Genomic DNA, 20,167 nt, shown 5'->3' on the forward strand with positions numbered 1-20,167 from the left:
GAATTCCAAGTTCTCGATTTGCTCTATCCTCTGGACCTGACTGAGAGGACTGTTAAAGCACTGGTAATGTAACCAACATTTGTACCATTGGTCTTACATATTATTTATGATTGTTCTTTAACACTATCCTCTTTATAGCAAATGGCTATAGCACACGATATGCGTCAGGCAAATATTATTACACCAGGAAAATATCCGGACGTAAGTAAGTGGCCTATCAATGAGTATGACATGCCCAAGCAAGAGGATGGGTGAGTTAATAGTACATCATGCATATTCAAACAACAACACACATATCGTATTGCCCATCGCTAATGTTTGCATATATACCAGGAACTCTTGTGGCCTTTTTGTCATAGAATGCCTAGAACATTGGAACGGGGACCGAATGACCCACGATTTTACACAGGTATGATGTTATTTACGTTTGTAGACTAGGTAGTATGGTCGTGTTGCAACTTCGGTTTATGTAACCTTTATGTCGATTTTTGCAGGCCCGCGTTGATGTTAGGAGAGGAATTTTCGTCGCCGAGTTGATTATGTCACCTTCGAACTCGATGGAGTGTGTGAAGAACAAAATTCGCGAAATCGCAAAGAAAAGGCGCGCCTGAAGAATTTATGCGGCATGCAAGATTCAAGTTTTAGTGGTTTGGATTTAGTCCGAATGAAGGTTTCAACGGCATGATTATCTTAGGGTTTCTATCATTTTTATGTAATAAACAGGGCATCTCGAATATTGTAACACATACCTGTGTATGTGTCTGTCAGACAATTCGCTCGTACAAGACAATTCAGTCATACCAATAAATTGTTTGCTTCACTTATCAATTGTTCTTGCTTAATATTTTTCTCGTTCTCCAAATTTTTATAATGTTATTTTTCACATTAATAGTATTTGAATTCTATTTTTCTCTTCAAGTGATCTCCTAAGTTTCATATTAAAATCTTCACATTCTATACTTTTTTTAAAAACTCTATCAAGCTTAGCCTTGTGCCAGAGCTATCTGCATGTCATCATCAGGCACAATCTGCTGGTAATTCCCCCTCATCACATGTCATCATCAGGCCATCATGATCTATATTTGGTAAGTGATGCACATTTGGCATGTTCTATATTTGGCACATAATGCACATTTGGCATGTTATATATTTGGTAAGTGATGCACATGGGCACTACTGATTTATGCAGCAGCTCAGTTCATTATATTGTTGCAACATAGGAGCAACATCTAGCAGCACCTACACCTTTGATGCAGCACTGAAGCAAAGCAACAGTACATAATCAATATTATGAAATTTGACTGAACTTGACACATAGGGTGAGCACTAGATATTCAGTTCTTCAGTCAGATAGAACCCGACCAAACCGTACCGATTGCATAACTTATATGCTTACATATACCAACATACCTAACCAACATCAAACCCAAAATATTGTTAACTTATATGTTGAAACATATAACAGCATACCTAACTAAAGATAACCAGCAACTTCCTCCTCCTTCAGCAACTGTGCCCATCTTCACTTCTTCAGAAATTTGAGGCGGCGTGAGCGGTGCACCACACACGTAGAAGTCTTCTTCTTGACCGCCGTCCTCTTCGACAGCTACACCACCTGATCCTGAGCCACCTCCTCTTCTTCCACCTTCACTATGTCAGGGAGGAGGGGAAGGAGCTCGACTTCGATGGGCATTGTCTTGCCACCCTCGACGGCGACCGACGCTACCATCTGCACGGCATCCTCCTCGCCCTCTTCATCCTCATCAGGGATGACCGGTACCTTGTCCACGTTGTCCTCCATGACGTCAGAGCCCAACGGATGGACTGGTGCCAACACGTGGCGGACCTGGTACTCCAGGCTGACGGGCGCTGGGAGAGCGAGCTCGACGTCAACGCGCTCCGCCCTCAACGCGACGCGTGCTGGATCTGGCCGCTGCGACATGGTGGTGGAGCGGTACATCCACCACCTTGCGCGCTAAATAGGGGAGTCACTCAGTGTGGCCTCTCGCATTGCCCAGATGAGGAGGATAGCCGACGGGACGCCGCGGCCATCGGGGAAGGCGCGCTTCTTCTCGCCGTCGGTGAGGACTTTGACGAGGCCATGCGCGTGGTTGACCAACATCTCCGTGCTAGGGAACTAGCCGCACACCTCCATCAACTGCGCATGCCGCGCCTCGTCATCGCCGGCGAGCTCGATCATCGCTTGCTGCCAGCCGAGGCTTCTCTCCATAGAGGCGGCTGCAGCGGTCGTCGGTGAGTGTTTCTTGATCTACTATAGGTGGGGATAAGAGGGGAGTTCGAACCGGCACCCGTGAGAGGTGGGTGAGTGTGTGGTGGGGACAAGAGTGGTACAGTTACTTATTTAATGGCAGTTAGGACGTGGGGAGGGGAAATGTACAATATTCTTTCTACCTCCCGCCCTGGTCATAACATAGTAAATAATTGAAGCAAGTGTTCTACTGGAAGCGGATTAGGAGCACTCGGGTGCTCCACCCCCCTACATCCAAAAATAATTTAATAATTCAAAAAAGTCAAAAAAATCCTGGATATATTTTTGAACCAAATATGACTAGGTATTGTACTCATATAAAAAGTTCGGCCAAGGAATAATTCTCGTTGACTTCAAGGCAAAAAACAATTTATGATGACATAGCATGAATAGTACTTGTATCTAGCATTTTTGGGGAAATCTTTGACCCCGAATACAATAGAAGTCATTTCCTATTCAATCTTTTTATACGAGTGCAATACTTGGTCATGTTTGATTCCATAAAAAGTTCTAGGATTTTTTTGACTTTTTTTGAATTACTAAATTATTTTTGAATATAGGGGGGCGTAGCACACTAGAGCTCCTATGCATTTTCGGTGTTCTACTCTTCTTCCTTCTCCACTTTTCTGCACATGATAAAAGACAAGATAAGTTAATGAATGATAAAAAATTAATATTCCACAATGCATACAAACACTTACTTCTGTTTTAGTTTGCATTTCTTGCTACGTCTAGTGTGCCCTACCAATTTGCAAGCGCCACACCGGGTTTTCAACTCATGAAAAGAGAGTGGTCCACCATTTTTCGAGACAGGGCGGCTCTTATATACCTTTGTTGCACCTTTGCTTGACACTTTCATAGGATCTTTAACTGCAATCATGTTGCCTTCACCATCGTCCACATATTCAACTACACACTTACTAAGGTCATTTGTTTGCTTGATCTAACTTTCCTGTAGCAGATCATACTCATGACTCTTAGATATCACAGCCTTCAAACTCTCCTGTAACTGATCCCACAAAGCAGGGTGTTTGCATGCCGCATGCATAGCTTCTGACGCTAACACACTGAGCTGGCTATATTCCATTCTCTCCCCTGCCCCAATCCAACCAAATCCCAACAGGTCGCTTGTGCGCCTCGCGGGCAGTCCCAACCTTGCTTCTTTCGTGAACCGAACAAGAACTAAACACTTTGGTATTTCAAATATGTTCAAGTGCTTCAGTACATGGAATATGTGCTTGCAAGGTAGACCCTTTCGAATCATTCTTCTGCAGCTGCATCTTATAATTTCTGCGGAATTTACTGGTGTATACTCCACCAAAACACGACGCTTCTGATTATTCTTCCAGGCCACGATGTACTGTTGTGATCCGTCTCCCAGCTTAATTTCTACAATCTCCATGCCTCCAATTTTTCTAAGATCATCTTGCAACATATAGAAGTTTGCTGGAGTGAAGACGTGAGAAGCAGCTATCTCAAGTTCCCTCGAGCTAGTAACTCGCACCGATAAACTCTATGAGGCCGTGCAGTTATCTCGCGCCTCGTTTTCACGGATACGTACAAGGGCGTTCTCATAGTGCAAAATCATATCCACCAGGGTCATTTCACCGTCTAGGTGGAGGTGAAGGCATGAGTTTAGGCTTTCACTCTGCTAGTTGCTCATGCCAAGCCAAAACCCCTCTGTTAGATAAGCCGCGACCCACAGTCTCCTCTTCTTATACATCCTTCTCAACCATGTTACAGTTTTTTTCGACTGACATCTTTTGGAAAATGTGTGCCATCTCTCCTCAAACGTGGCCGTGGACGTGATGTAGTATAGAAGAGTTCGGAACTCCTTCAAGGACTTGTGACTGAGGTGAATCTTCATTTTTTTTATATATGCCACGTACATATACAGTGCCACACGTCTGGTAAGACTTCGCGAATTGCCTTGATCATCGCAGCGTCGGCATCCGTGATTACACTCTTCAGCATCTTTTGACACATGGACCTTAAAAAATTCTATAGCATCCACACGTATGTCTCTTCGGTCTCGTCCAAAACTATGGCACAACCAAAAACAGTGGTCCTCCGCTAATTGTTAAGACCAACAAAAGGTATGAATGGCATACCATAGCGGTTCATCTTGTACGTGCTGTCAAATACAAGCACGTCGCCGAAGTCCTCATAGTCATGATGAGACCGAGAGTCGCACCTGAACATCCTATTCAAATGTCATTCCTTATCTAGCATGTACTCGAAAAAGAAGCTAGAATCCCTCTGTTTCCTACTGGCCATGATGCCTATGGCTGTGGCAGCATCACCTTTTGAAAGCAGCTTCCTCTTCTCCCTGGCACAAAGGCTATATATTTCACGCCTGGTAAAACCAAGACCGCCGTACCATACATGTTTGCTGATGAAGGAATCCATCATGTCGTGAATTCTAATCCCTGCAGCTCCCATGGACATTATCTCATGCTTCTGGTACTCTTTGATTTTTCTGTGGGACCAAAGAAAAGGTACCTCGTCCGGTCCTGCCAACATATGGCTATGCTTGTTCTCAAAACTTTCAACATACCAAACCCCACGCTTTTGGTCAAGCTTGACAGTCAGGTGCACTTCGCAAAAGCAGCGTATCTGGGCTCTGAGCCTACGGCTATGTCCTTCCTCGGTTAGCAACTTGTTGTCACGTTTTCCTTGTCTAGAACAAACAAACCGCCTATAACGCATATGATGTGACTCGGTTTTGCTATACCTGACCTTATTCTTTCTAATGCTGAAACCATTATCTCTAGCATAGCTGTTGTAGAAATCATACGCAGCATCGTGAGACATAAAAGTCATTTTCATTATCTGCATGAACATATCCCTGTTATCATCTGCACTGGCAGTATCTTGGACATTCTTTGCCCCATCATCTTATGGCACCTACAAAATCAAACCATAGCCATGAAAACAGTTTTCTATGGTTTAACATTACTTCCATAGAACATTGATTACACACATACCTCACTCATGATGACCGACGACTGCGACTCCCCAGAATCAGGTGCATCTAATGATTCGTTGTTAAGGCCCGTCTCCGCGTCGGATTCACTGTAATAGTCGTACGCATTATGAGATTCGGAAATAAGCTGAAAAATACAACACAAATACATAATTACTTATCATATAATATTCCAGAAGAAATTCAATTTGCATGCCAACAAAAATTTTCACTTCCGTACCTGACTAATGTAATCTTCATTCGAGAGCTTCGAGTTGTTTTCCTGATCATCATCAACCTCATCGATCTATAAATTTTCAACACAAAAATTTAATGTTGTTGGATGCCACCAAAAAATTACAACATGACAATGCCACTCACATTAAGATCGTCCCATTTGTTCCCATTCTCTGACCAATCTCCATGATCTGAATTTTCATCATCTGACCAATCTTCTATCCAGTCTTTCATCAGTTCTTCAAACTCCATGTCTATCATGATATCAGTTAACTCCTCGTCCGCCATTTCCTACAACAAATAATATGTATCATCACATGTGCAAACATTATCAATGATGAAATATACAACACATAGCACACGATCACGGATGTTATGTAAACAACCCCAATCGAGGCCGTTCAGATCTGCCAAACCTAGTAAGGAAGATGGCCACGACACCCGTCATGATCACTTTCAATCACGAGGAACTGCACGATCTCAAAACTTAGCTAGATCTGTGATTACCTCTGTCGTCGGATACCTAGGTTAGCCGCCACATCAAATAACGATAGTGGTGGTACGCACAGCCGACGGCAACCGACGCTACGTGAACCCTAGACTGAAGAAACCCATATCACGAGGACAAGCACTACCAAAACAAGATCCACGATCGCATGCGCTGCCGGGTAGCTAGGTTACCCGCCCCGCTAGGTTAACCACTACCACTGGCGGCAGCAGTTCGTTCGATGTTGCCGCAAGCGAGACTAGAGGGGGGACGCGGGATGCGGTACCTGTGCGCGCTCGTTGGAGATTCACAACGTTGCCGCGCCCGCTGTCCGACGAGATCGCCGGCGACGAGATGACCGCCGCTGCAGATCTACTACATGACTTATGGAGCTGCGTCAATGCTCGCGAGATTGATGGAGCTGCGTCAATGCTCGCGAGATTGATGGAGCTGCGTCAATGATTGGATTCGACAGGTCTTACGTGGACATGGGGTCGTGTGATGTTTTTTTTTGGACCAGGATACTGTACGTATACGGTCTGAGTTATACAGGGCTAGACAGGGCTTGGATCTGGGCTACGATGGGCCAGGAAAAAAAACTCGCGAGGACAAAAATACCCCTCGAAAATTAGGTTAGGGGGAAGCACCGGAGCGGGGCTCGCTGAGCTTAGGGCATTTCCAACACCGACCCATAAACCGCATGCGTTGTAACCATCCAAGCACAAATTGATTCATCGAGCTTAAATCATTCTAGGCAAGGTGGTTGGTGTGGACGCAATGCAAGGTCAGGAACGCGTGCACGCGGTGGTCAAAACTCAAAACCCAAGAGGCAGATGTGTAGCAACTCTTGCAGCAAAGCAGACCCGACCATGATGAGTTTGAGCCCCACATGCACGCAGAAGAGAACAGCTAGCAGATCCGAGCTGGTATATTGGATCCAAACGCCAAGGACAGCGAGAGAACAAGTCAAAGGACACCGTACCCACCCGTAGTACTTGAATGTACAACCGTACGACTGACCGGCGGCGTACTGTACGTGGTGCTGCAGTCGTGCAGATGCTCTGGCCGCACGCTAGCTGGATATCACGTTGCATCCCCGTAAATAAAAGTTCACCAGGATTTCCCGAATATGAGGTTCTGAACGAGGACATGTGATTCCTGAATCTTGGGAAAACTGAGACGTTGTTTGCTGCAGGGGTACAGAAGATCCTCTTCTACTCGCGAGCTTAAATGAGCTAATAGTAAAATCCTGAAAAATAAAAAATAAATTATTATTTTTGTGTGGCAAAAATTGATAAATATTTTGAATGCTTGTAAAGTTTCATCATGGCAAAAGAAAAAAATGTCAGCTCTGCCTCAAAGCTAAACACAAACACTAGCAACCCATTTGATATATTTTCTGGGGAGCCATGTAGTACAATTTCATCGGTGAAACCCAGTGCATAACCGGACAAATTCCCACTTTCTTCAGCGATAGCTTACAAGATTGAAACGATCTAACATGTCCCTATGACCTACTAGTTTAATGAGTGCACACAATTATTTGCACAGATCGATCCAGATCAAGCAATAATCAGCAGGTACCACCTCTACACAGGACAGCTGGGAAAGGCAGCCCCGGCATTCAACTCCAGGCCACCGTTCCAAGATCTTGATGCTGATCTATGCATCATCCCCAAGAAGCAAGAATAGTAGTAGTATTAGTTTGTGATGTTAGGTTAAAAGTACACCTCTAACCCGCCTGACTTAATAATACACGAAAGAACACAAAGAAATCCCAGATGAGTAGGCAGGCAAGAGAGGGAGATCGATGTGGATTGGATTGAGCCACTGGCCTGCCTTCTCCATGAACTGTTTTATTGGACCACCACCACTGATAACAACTGAAAGTAAGCAACTGCATGTACTACTATAGTAGCATGATTGGGCATTAAGAATGGCGTGTGTACGTAGGCATCAAGAGGCTCCAGCTTGTCCAACGACGAGTCCAGCTGGGTGCTGCATTAATCAACGATTAGGAGCCCCTTCTTTTTTCGAGCCGTAGACTAATTGCAGCGTGCAGTACGCATTTGGATTTTGGGGGCTGCGGTATCCTAGTGACGTGTGCAGCTAGCTTCATATTCTTCGGGAGACGACTCGCATAGAGAATACGTTAGCTTTGAGATTCGTCTGTGTTGTTCCGATCGTCCTTGATTCGGTAGCAGTTGTTTGTAGTGCGATGCCGCATACAAAATCACGCGCGCTATATATCCTTGTCTACAGATCGTACGATATGGTACTAGCTGCTAGTATTGTAGAGTACTATCCTGACTTGAGGCCATCGAGAGTCTGCATGAGGTTTACAAGGAAGATGCGGATCAATGGCAATTATTGGAAGCTTTCCATGCTTGAAGCTGATCGCTAACCCAGCCTACTGATGGATGTAGCTATCGATCGACCGCCCGGACGTACGTCGGCATCGCGGACAAACTAACCAAACCGTTCCGTCTTACGTCTAAGGCCCCGCTTGGAATAGGGGTAAATTTATACACCCGTATTACATTTACAAGTGTAAATCACCAGCCATGTGTGATTTTCAACCGGAAATGAAAACGGCTGATTGAGGTTTGTATCTTTTACAGGTGTATAAGTGTGGAAAACGACAATCCAATAAGGCCCTAACACCGCGAGCATCATGTGACTGGCCTCCATCAGCAACGGCGTTCCATTCTCATGAAGTAAGCAAACGACAGCGACCCAGCGCTTCTCATCTCATTATCCTCTGCATGGTGTTTTTCTTCAGGGCAAGTTTATCCTTCAGCATCTCATTAGGGATGGATGGATGGATGGAAGGATGTTAATCGGCTAACTAAAGGAATTGACGGAATCTCTCGCCCGACCCCGACATTTGTTTCCCGCAGTCGCGAACGAGGTCAACACGCGTCTTCTTGATTTCACCGCGACATTTGCTCGCATGGACAAAAGGTTCACTACCTCGCCATGGCTCAACGTTTAACGAGGGCCACATGTGAAATGTGTTAAGGAGAAGGCAGCGTAGCCGCACGTTCGTGTGTGAAAGAGACTTGCGACTTGAAAGAGACGAACTTCGGCTACAGCTGTCGAGGTTAGTTTCTTCTTCTTTTATACCTTTTTTTTAGAAACATTTTGATTTATACTCAGTCGAACTGTCTAGCTTTGCATGTTTGGGCCTTGTAAGTGATAAGGCCCACGGGATATTCAGCAATACCACTCCCGGTCCTTCCTGCTCCGGTCGTTGGCAGTACAATGAGTCAAATAGGGTATGCCATAACATTGGAATTGCTGGTTACCATCACTACAGCAAACAATTTTTCTTTCAGACATTTTGACCAAATACAACAAAATGTTTGAAATTCAGATTTGTTGGGGCCTTCTCACAGAGAGAAGACGCCCTTCAAAAAATAGGGTATGCTGCTTAGTGTGGCGTGCACACGGTATTCTTTAGTAAAAGGCGAAAGAATAGTTCGCTTTGTGCTCACCACGCAGCTGCGTGATTTCTAACACTAGCACCACCCGCTCTTATGTAGCCCACCTCTCTCGCCTCTCTCCCTCAGCTAGGCGAGGTGGGACTAAACGGAACCATTTGGACGCCCTCTGCTTGCCCTCCGCTGCCCCAGACGCACGTTACGTCGGGCCTGGAATGTCAGCCCAGCAGCAGTGACGCGAACGGCCCAAACCAGCTGTCCATGGCGTCCTACGCGGCCTTTTCCTTTCGCGATCGTGCGACGGCGCTTGCGCGTGGAGGGAAATTTGTTGCCACCTCTTCACTTGCCTTAAAAAAAACCTCTCTTCGTTCATGTACGATGCGTCTGTCTATCTGGCATTGTGTGCTTTTGTGTTCACGATCACCGGCCATGGAAATGATGCACGTCCATGTTTTTTTGTGTTCACGGAGAATCCGATGCACTGATCTTGCAGGAAAGAAAACATTCTTGTGCAGGTATTCCCATCAAAAGGGTATATAGAATTCAAAGAAAAATGGAGCGTTCCAGCTGGTGAAAGAATGATCTGTTAGAAATTATAATCTGTGCATAGGAGGGACTTTGCACAAAATGAGCTTAAAATTCAGAAGATGACAGCATTCCAGCTGGGACAGTTCCTTGTTTGGATCTTTTTTTGTCGACCAAACTCATGTGCTGCTCTGCTGCCAACTACTCCCTTCGTCTCATGTGTCAAAAACGTTCTTAGGGAGTAGCATTTACCCCAGCCCAGTGTATGCCCGTGACGAATATGCAATGCAGAGTCATTTTATTTATGCGCTAAATAATCTAGTGCAAAGGTACAGAGCCGCAGACACAGTTTGACATACTCTTGCTGATACACGACGGCAATCTTCTCTCTATAAATCCACGGATAGCGCGGTTCACAAAAGCGATAGCAAACTTAGATTCCCACGAGCAAGTCCACTACAGTTCTAGAGACCCGAGCAGAGCTACTGATGCTTCATCCGCTAACCGAAATCGACCTCTCTCTTCGTGAGGACCTGCCGTACTTCCCATCCAATGGACTCGCACTCCTCGATCCGCTGGGCGAGCGGGAGCGCGAGGGAGACTCGTCTCTGAACCTCCGCCTTGCGGGCCGAGGTGATGGAGACCTGTCAAAAGGCAGCAGGTTCAAAGCATCATTAGGTGGAGAAAAAGATCAAGAATCATACTGTGTTAAAGTCTCCAGCAGCTACACTGAAAGCTGGAAAGAAGAGCAGGGACACCTTGAGTAGCTTCGGCCGCGGTAAGATGGCCGCCCCCTTGGGGAAGGAGAGTGCCGCCGATCGTAAGACCGACCTCTGCTACTGCAGGATGTGCAAACAAACAGTCAATTGAGTGGCCGGCATTTGGAGTTGAACTAATGACAAGCTACGTGTGGGTGCAAAGAAACAAGCAGCAAACCTTTCTCTAGTTCTCATCTCAGCAGGCTTCTTTCTGTTCTCCTGTGCAAAAACAACTGCAACTTCTCTACCAAGAATGACCTGTCCATCCATGTAGTATTTTGCGTCTGCCGCATCGTTGGGATCAAAGTACTGCACAAACCCAAATCCCCGTGGCTCCCTGCAACGGACCCAACAAAGTAGAAAGATCATATCCATCCTTAAAAAGGGTTAAAAGCTTATGGCCCTGAGCAATATAACAGAATTTCTTCAAAGCAGTACACAGCAACCAAACCAGTGTCAACTTCCAATAGTCAAAGACACACGCAGATTTAAGTAAAACAAGTAAAAAGTGCACTCGGCTGCTGACCTTGCACTTCATAAGAGTTCTAATACAGACTTCGAACTCTTCATGATCACTTGCAAATCTCTTAAACCTGTAACTATATCTTCCGTTCTCTTCAATAGTGATCTTAGTTGCATTTGTATGTCTCTTAACTTGCAAGTCTCTATTTCTTCCATTCTCTTCAACAATAATCTTTAACTGCATGTTTCTTAACTTGCAACTTCTCTATCTTTCCTTCTCTTCAACAGTACTCTTAACACTTGTCTTCAAAAGATTACTTCCACTGTTAATTCCAAGGGGTTCACAAAAGTATTTAATGTACGCTGATACAACTATATTGCAAACAACTATCTTGAGAGGTGGATTATCCTATGGCTAAAGCGGCATGTGCTATCCTACAAGCTCGAATAGCAAATATGGATATGGCAGTATGTTACTGCAAAAAATTGCTAATATCTGCAGTTGTAATGGACAATGAACAGGTCTAGATAGAGTGCCTTACTGAGTATAGTAATCCCTTGGAATATATACGTCTTTAAGACGACCAAACTGTGCAAATGGCCGGCGAAGGTCATCTGGCCTGCATTCATAATTGATGATGAGTTAAAAAGGCTAGGAGGAAAGAAGAAACTCACATCACTTACATGGAAAGAATAAAAAAATTGATAACATAAGAAACAGCAAGATAGGAAGGGAGAGACGCGCACAGACGAATGCCAGTTAAGCAGCAGATAGCAAAAGGCAACACATATGACTAATGCCTATTCAAGGATGCATTTTGAGGTTTATCCCTATTGGTTAGTGCTGATCCCCCACATGGGAAGGCATGGGGTAACAACCGAAGATGGACTCATTTTAGTACCACCAAGTTATATTCAAAACTAAATGTATAGACTTAAAAAACTATCTTAGTTGAACATGAATACATCCATGCTTTAAAATAGAATGAGGATAGAATGTCAAAAATGCATTTACCATATTTTCTGAATACATCCATGCTTTAAAATAGAATGAGGATAGAATGTCAAAAATGCATTTACCATATTTTCTGAATGTGTTACACCAAGGTGAGTTTAGGTAGGAAATTCCACAAATAATACACCGGATACGAAAATGCATGCTAGTTTGGCCTAGGAGAAAGTTTAGCTAACATATACTCCCTCCGTCCGCGAATAAGTGTACATCTAGCTTTTGTTCCAACTCAAAGTTTTAAAATTTTGACCAACTTTATAAAAAATAATAGTAACATATATGACATCAAATTGATATATTATCAAAGTACAATTCAAAACGAATCTAGTGATACTAATTTAGTGCCATAAATGTTTTTACTTTTTTCTAGAAAGATGGTCAAAATTTTAAAACTTTGACTTAAGACAAAAGCTAGATGTACACTTATTCGCGGACGGAGGGAGTATGACAAATTGCTTATTCTTGGATGCATTTTGAAATTGATGCCTCATTAGTGCTGAATCCCCCACATGGAAAGGCACAGGGCAACAACCGAAGATGGGCTTATTTTATTGTACCACCAAGCTATATTTTAAACTAAATATATATACTATTAGACTTGCAAAACTATCTTAGTTGAAGATGAACACACGTTTCCTCATCAAAATAAAATGAGGATAGAATGTCACAGATGCATTTACCATACTTTCTGAACATGTTTAACACCAAGATGAATTTAGGTAAGAAATTGTAGAAATATAAATACACATGCTAGTACTAGCCTGGGAAGTTCTGTGGAAACCTTACCTGCAGTCACGACGAAGGTTCCTGACCAAAAGACTGGTTGGGAGATCTCTACCCCGACCATCATAACGATCACGGGGACTTGGGCTACGGGCCCTTCCCCTGTAGCCTCTCGGTGGTGGGGATGGGCTGTAGCTGTAGCCTCTCCTCATATTGGTCTACAAGAAAACAATAAAGCATTATTACTAAAACAATTCCATGCGCCACAAAATGACCATACTAGCCTATTTGGTGCAATGAAGATTAAGCAAGGCATAACCTAACCATCAAGCATTAACTTCAAGGGATGTTCGAATAGGGAGAAGATTGTAATGATCGTTTCGTGCTCAAAACATCATTATTTTGTCCATTGTACAAGATGTCATCGCTTCATCATCACATGTTTTCTCATTTAAATTTAATACTCCCTCCGTTCACTTTTGTAAGTCGTTTCAGACAACTCAAAATAGGTTGTTTTGCATATTGTCTGAAATGTCTTCAAGGTCTTATAAAAGTGAACAGAGGAAGTAATAATTTATAGTTACATTGATGCAAACATTAGTTGCTAGAGATGACACTAAAACACAAGTATGTAAGTTTACATAATGGCCTTCCTAAAATTAACTTATATGACTTCGCGGGGATAGTTCACTACAGATTTCAGTTATTTTGTCTGATCTTCATGAAGTATAGAAAAAACAATAACGAGCACAAGCTATCATCTAAAAGACTAACACCATCAGGCCCGCTGGGTCAAAGGGCGAACAGGACGTTTTAAGTACCCCCACAGTTAACCAACCTATCAGACTCGTGGGAGTATCTCTTAGGAGATCACAAGAATACTTCCTCGAATCAACACAAGGGAATGACAAACAGGTTACGATGAAACATTGACTACCCCACAGTTATTGTGCGCATGAATGAACATGAACACTGGCAACCAGAAATTCAGAGCAACGACCACACTATATAACGGCAACGCTGCCGCACCGAATTTGCTTCAGACCTATCCAGACAGTCTAACGAACCAACAGATCTGAGGCGCGATTACAACCGCAATCCATCATCCACTTACATCTTCTACCATTATTATAGCATGAGCGGAATCGTCAATCAGGACCGGCAATAATTTTTGGAATATAAACTGCTTAAATTTCCACGGGGATCACGCGAAATCCGGGATCAGGAATACATCGCAGTGATTAGGTGAACTATATCAGACGGATGATCACAGGCAACCAAGCTACCAAGCAAATCGAGCGAAGCTTACCGCGGACGGGGAGGATCGATCGGAGTGGCGCCGCCAGAGGGGAGGAAGGAGACGAGATCAAGGTTCGCGTGGAGTCCGGAAGCTTCCCGAGGCGACGGGGAGTGGCGCTGCCTTTATCGACTGAGCCGGTGTCGCGCAGACGTTGGATCGGGACACCCCGTCCTAACTTGTGCGGTTGGACGGTGATGGATGCAGTGGGCCGAAACCGTTTTGGGTCATAGGTGGATGGGCTTCTCTCCCCATTTTTTTTAACAACAATAAGTGTCACGATTTTGAACTAACTCCAATTCAAAACTGCGACACTTTTTTTACATCCAATTCAAAACTGCAACACTTATTTTGGATCGGGGGAGTAGTATTTTTTTTTAAGAAATTGTTGAAAATAAAGGTCAAACGAAACAAAAGAAAATGATGAAATCACACATAAATGGATATAGAAAATTCAAAGAACTCAAGAGTATCAAACATACATATAATGTCGAGTCTCATATGACTTGTCAAAATTTCCCTCGACAACAAAAAAAATTCGTGTTCAAAGGGATATAAATTGGTGTTTTCTTCCGCAAACATTTTTTGTCAAAATTGTACACTAAACTTAAGGAAAACATAGAACCGGGTCATACACCAATTTTTTCTAGAAAAAGTATATGTTGGCATTGCTTTTTTACAATTTTTTTTGAGCATCAGTACAGACACAAGCGCTCATATACACGCGCATACACTCATCCCTCTGAATGCACACACGCACACCCTACCCCTATGAGCACCTCCGAGAGACTGAGCCGGCATATCCTACCCCTATGAGCACCTCCGAGAGACTGAGCTGGCATATCATCTTGAGATTTACGAAGTCACCGTAGGCGCCTCGTCGTCGACGGGAACGTCTCCTCCCACTGAAAGCGCATCGCCGGAAGTCCTGAAATAAATCCAGGAATAATGCGAGCACCAGGATTTGAACCCCTGGTGGGTTGAGGATACCACTGTCCACCTAACCATCTCAACCACAGGTTGGTTCGCTATGAAAGATATATACATTGACATATCTAGATCTAGATTGCTTTGTATTTTTCATTTGCAACTAGAAAGTACTCCCTCCATTTCGAAGTTCTAGCTTTGTTATAGGTCAAACGTTTTTATATTTGACCAAGTCCACAGGAAAATGTGTTAATACCTAGAACATTGAGTCTATTTTACTTGGAAAAAAACATCAAATCTATTTCGTAATGAATATAACAAAATCAATTTGATGTTTTAACTATTGATATATCTCCCTATCGGTTTGATGAAAATTAAGAAAATAACTCAGTATAAAACTAGAGCGTCAATTAATTTGAAACGAAATGACTATTGTTTTACAAAATCAAATTACACATGGCCCTATGTGTCTTATGCAGCAGCACATGCTCTGGCCCTATTGTTTCACAAAATCAATTTACACTTCGGAGCTCCCCCAGCGGCGCATGTCGTGCTCGATGGCGAATCATGCGTCCCAGTTCGGCGAGTCCGCCGGGTAGTGTGGGTGGTGGCGGAGCTAGGGTGTGAGGCCAGCATGGCGATCTCCGCCGCCCGTGCGCGGTCAGACTACGACACTATTGACACTTGAACCCTGTCGGGGTTGAGGTGCCAGCCGTGCGGGAGGTTCACGAGTAGCCACGACTTCGGCACATGATGCTCCCAAAGGTAGTGGCACCGACGGACGGGGATGTACATGCGCTAGCGTACCGGCCGCGGCTGCGGCACCATTGTGAATTGGCCGGGTGGTGCGTCGACGATGAGGCGGCCTCGTGTCGTGCTTGCCACACTTGAAGAAACCAATGATGGCGGCGGCTAGGGTTGGTGTCGGCCTGCCAGGGGCAAGAGAAAGGAGTGGACTGGAGATGAAAGTGGATGAGCCGACCCCAACAGAACGCTTGCAATTCAAAAGGACGAGCATGGACTGCTTTTCTGTGGTTGATGTGTGTGCCCGAGCGCACGCGTTGAATTTAAAAGGACCAGTGAAGGTTGTTGTCCGGATCCAGGGCGGACACCGAGCAGTCGTGCACGTGTCCATCTCGTGTTCGTATGGACTCAAATCTGGTACAAAATTAAGACAAGAATATGTCAAGACAAACAATATTTACGTTTGAGTCGACGCATTTGGCCGTGAGTTTTGGCCGCGTGAACCCGAACAGACACAAGCGAACCAAATGCGTGGCCGCGTTGGAGTTAGCCTAAATAAACTGAGGTAGGTTAGGAACACTACATCCTGTGGCGATCCAAGCGATGGAGATGGAAAGCTCCAGAATGGCGCGTGCCCACTCTGATCCCCGCGACAGTCCACAGAATGCCGCACTCTATCGGGACGCCGTTCGTGGTCGATGTGGTAGTACCAACGACACATGCCACTATCTTCCCTCCACATGTCGAACAAACACTCCATTGACACTCTGAACAGTACCAGAGATAATTGACAGGATGCAACAGGCGTGACGAACTTTGTAGAGCGAAAAGCTCTGCCTACTTTTCGTACTACTAGTAAGTTTGCACGTGCAACGCACATCTTAATCGTTGGAAACTGAAATCACATAAGTATAAAATAAAATAAAAGGAGTTTTAAAATATATGAATTAAATGGATGCACAATGTCTTGAGTTCACTGAAGTTGTTTCTTAGAAGAGAGACTACATCTGATGATGTTGTTGCATGGAGACAATAATATATTGTTTAATACCCAGTGCTTAATAAGTTGTAAAAGATAAAAAAATCGAGTTGCGATTGGAGAGTAGCCTTGCATTGTGTTTAGTACATGGAGATGTAATCTTTTGGTCTTAATATCATGGTGTGAGCAATTGATACCTAATCTTAGAAAAAGATATTAATATCATGGTGTAAGCAATTGATAACTAAAATATGAGAAAAGTTCAAGAGATAAAAGTTTGATCCATCGATATGAGATTACTAACCAAATGTTTATATAAATCTGGAAATGGCATGAAATTTCCAGGACTTGATTACATGTTGCGAATACTCAGAACTCAGCTTGATGACTACTAAAATGAAAAAGATATATCCTAGATAAAAATATCAATGGCATTGAACCAGTGTTCTGAAGTAAAATCTTAACACCAACAGATTTTAGGGAGTTCCTTTTTTTTACAGTCAAAGGAGCTCACCTATATCGCTCAAGATTACTCAGTTTGAAAAAAAAAGGCAAGATCGTCCGGAGCGGCATTACGCACAGCCTCGGGTCAGTAACTTGCAAGGGTAGCTTTGCAGAGAGTGGTGCATAGAAATTAGCCTCTCTGCAAATAAAAGACAGTACTGAACAAAAATCTGGGCCCAGCTCCTCAATTTCACACAGGAGGCCCATAATCTCTTATCTGTTTTGTTTTCTTGAGTTCCACATCTCTACCCGTGCTTGACAATCAGATTTGAAGGCAACATCGGGCCATTTTTTCCCCTTTGCAAGCTGTACCCCATCTTCGAGAGCAAGTATTTCAGCAAACACAGAGAGTAGAATACTCATACCTCTAAGCAGCGGCTAGCATGAACTTACCTCCAGTATATCTTGCAATTACTCCCGTGGTCACACGAGCATTAGCACCTCAGAACGCCACATCAACATTAACTTCGATAATCTGGATGTCTCCAACTCACATCTCAGCTTGCTAGGATAGGGATAATCTTCATATGGAGAGAGCAGAGAGCAGGTTTCCTGAACCACATCAGGAACCCATTTTGTCAGATTTTAAGGGGCTTCATATAATTTTTTGCCTGCTGCTAGGAATTTATTTGTATGTACTGTTGCAGGTGAGATGCTGAGAATAATAATGGATGTTCTACTAAAAAGGTACAGGTTTTGTGCGTTCCAGCAACAGTGTTAGTTCTTGAAAAAAAATGTAATAAGTCGAGGGTTACATTCCTTTGTTTTGATTATCTCTGTCCTCTTTTCTCGTTTCCAAACGAAAGTGGATCTCTCATCTCTGAAAAATGGAAAAGTAGGTCTCATTCTCATTTTTAGATGCAATTTTGTACAGTGGTCGTAACAAGCAATATGCAGTAACAAGCAAAAAAAACAGAGTTTGCTCAACTTGGCAATTCAACGTGCAGGGAGGGGCGTGTTGTGTAGCATTAAAACCATTTATCTTGTGAACGTCACCTAGGAAGTTTTCTTCCAATAACGACACACTGGTCAAGATATACAACAACTCCGTAATGAACATCATTGATGTATATGCCTAGTTAAGTCCTGTTTTGGCAATCAACCTATCTATCAAAATTTGTTAACTGTATCAACATAAGCTCTGCAAATGTGACTAAATCGGTAAAGTATTTATTTCTATAGTGGACAACAAATGAAATTGTTCAAGAGTTAAATAGCATGGCCACCCTTATTAGAATAACCTAGTTTCCTTCACGCAATACATGTAGTGGTAAACATATTGTGCACTGTTCTGTATGCAAATTAAAATAAAAAGGAAAACTCTTTTTTTATCTTGTTGAAAATCTTCACCTTCCTTTAGAAATACATCCTCTGTTTTAGAAAATCTGGGCGTAGAAGTTTTTTTTCTTGAACTTATAGTTAACTCAATAAAGAATGGTGTTTGAATTAGATCTTGGAGTTCTTTTGGCAGATATTTCAAAACCTTACAGATAGCTTAATCTTTTTTGTTAGCTTCTATTTCAGACACAGTGCAGGTTGTTGGACGTTGGGTGCACATATACCTTAGTGAAAGATAAATAGAGAGAGGGGGGAATGCACATATACCTGGCGGATAAGGCGGGGACTTAGGTTATTGTGCGTGTTGTTGTATGGGTGTTACGGAGGATGGCGACGGCGTTAACAGGGTTGGCGGCAAAACTATGCAAGAAAATAAAAGATATATTAGATTCAAAGAGAAGGTGCACTATGCACATTAAAAGAGTTTTTCTGCTAGTCATAGAGCATTATCGACATTGTACTGCAAATAAATTAACCTATCAGAAGTTCTAAATGACCCAAAGTATCAGAGAATAAGGAAATGGGGAGGGCTACATACATATGTCAAGTTGAAAATCTGAAACCAAATCCAAAGCTATAGCACAACCAACTAAAGAAAGCTCGCTGGAGTCAGGCTCGAGCTCAATCCATGCGGCAGGCTACAATATTATGAACACAAAGATTACTACCATATATCAGCTCCACGAGTATTTGTTGTGAAAAACGTATAAGCAGACAACTTTGAAACCTAACAAGACCAGCATTATAAGAATCAAATTAATGCGTACTCCTACTGTCAGAACAAAGCTAACAATACGATGCAATAAAGAAACAAATTGACGCAATTAGTGAGAAACACAATAGAGACTGCTCCTACTGTCACAAGAATGGATAGCAAAATCTCTCTTTAAGAGAAAAAAATAGGGTCGCAAGCTGAGGAATATCCCTAGCCTTGGGAGGCATATGAAGTTCAGGGAACTTATATGGAGGTAGGGCGATGTCCATACAGGGGGTTGGTAATGCTCAGGTACAAGGGGCTGCTGGTGGAGAGGGAGGTCGGGGAGAGGTCGCCATCTCTGTTCCAGCCGGAGACGATGTTGTAGGTGAACGTCGCCGGAGACCGGAGTACCGGAGAGCAAGGGTTAGAGCACCAACCAGGAGTCCGGTGAAGAACGAAGCTGGATCCAACTCCCCTCCACGCACCAAGCCATGAAAGGACCAAAAGAGCAGCCGACACCGTCGCCACCGTCGAAGACCGAAGTGGCGGACGCCCAAGGCCAGAGAAACAGGCCCGGCTCGACATCAACAAAGAGTACAGCGGAGATCAACGGAACCCCAACTCGCAGGACCCAGATGCCCAGATCCGAGACCAAAAGGCACACAGCCCCTCATCGACGCCGAGGGTGACGACGGATGGGCGAAGAAGGGGGAGGAGGCGGCGACCCGCGGCGGGGAGGCTCCCGGCGACGGCGGGGCGGCTCTGGCGGGACGGGGGCGGAGGCGGCGACCCGCGGCGGG

General features: G+C 43.9%; 1 protein-coding gene, 1 long non-coding RNA gene and 1 other non-coding gene across 3 annotated transcripts; all 3 read right to left on the bottom strand.

Moving 5' to 3' along the window:
- Positions 1–4,735: 4,735 nt before the first annotated feature.
- On the bottom strand, positions 4,736–5,502 carry LOC123184943 (uncharacterized). The gene is made up of 3 exons (XR_006493126.1): positions 5,476–5,502; positions 5,257–5,382; positions 4,736–5,176 (listed from the first exon to the last, which is right to left on the bottom strand). It is a non-coding gene; the product is annotated as an uncharacterized lncRNA (long non-coding RNA).
- A 3,842-nt stretch (positions 5,503–9,344) lies between these two features.
- Positions 9,345–9,464, bottom strand: LOC123038362 (U5 spliceosomal RNA). Its single transcript, XR_006417817.1, has one exon. It is a non-coding gene; the product is annotated as a U5 spliceosomal RNA (small nuclear RNA).
- Positions 9,465–10,205: 741 nt separating this feature from the next.
- On the bottom strand, positions 10,206–14,323 carry LOC123187846 (serine/arginine-rich SC35-like splicing factor SCL33). Its single transcript, XM_044599808.1, has 6 exons — positions 14,191–14,323; positions 12,945–13,099; positions 11,689–11,766; positions 10,863–11,021; positions 10,685–10,765; positions 10,206–10,570 (listed from the first exon to the last, which is right to left on the bottom strand). Exons 2-6 carry the CDS (start codon positions 13,091–13,093, stop codon positions 10,420–10,422), a joined length of 618 nt encoding a protein of 205 aa, XP_044455743.1. The 5' UTR covers positions 13,094–13,099; positions 14,191–14,323; the 3' UTR covers positions 10,206–10,419.
- Between the last annotated feature and the right edge of the window lie 5,844 nt (positions 14,324–20,167).

Source organism: Triticum aestivum, chromosome 2A (genome assembly GCF_018294505.1).
Source record: "Triticum aestivum cultivar Chinese Spring chromosome 2A, IWGSC CS RefSeq v2.1, whole genome shotgun sequence".
NCBI classification, from domain to species: Eukaryota; Viridiplantae; Streptophyta; class Magnoliopsida; order Poales; family Poaceae; genus Triticum; species Triticum aestivum.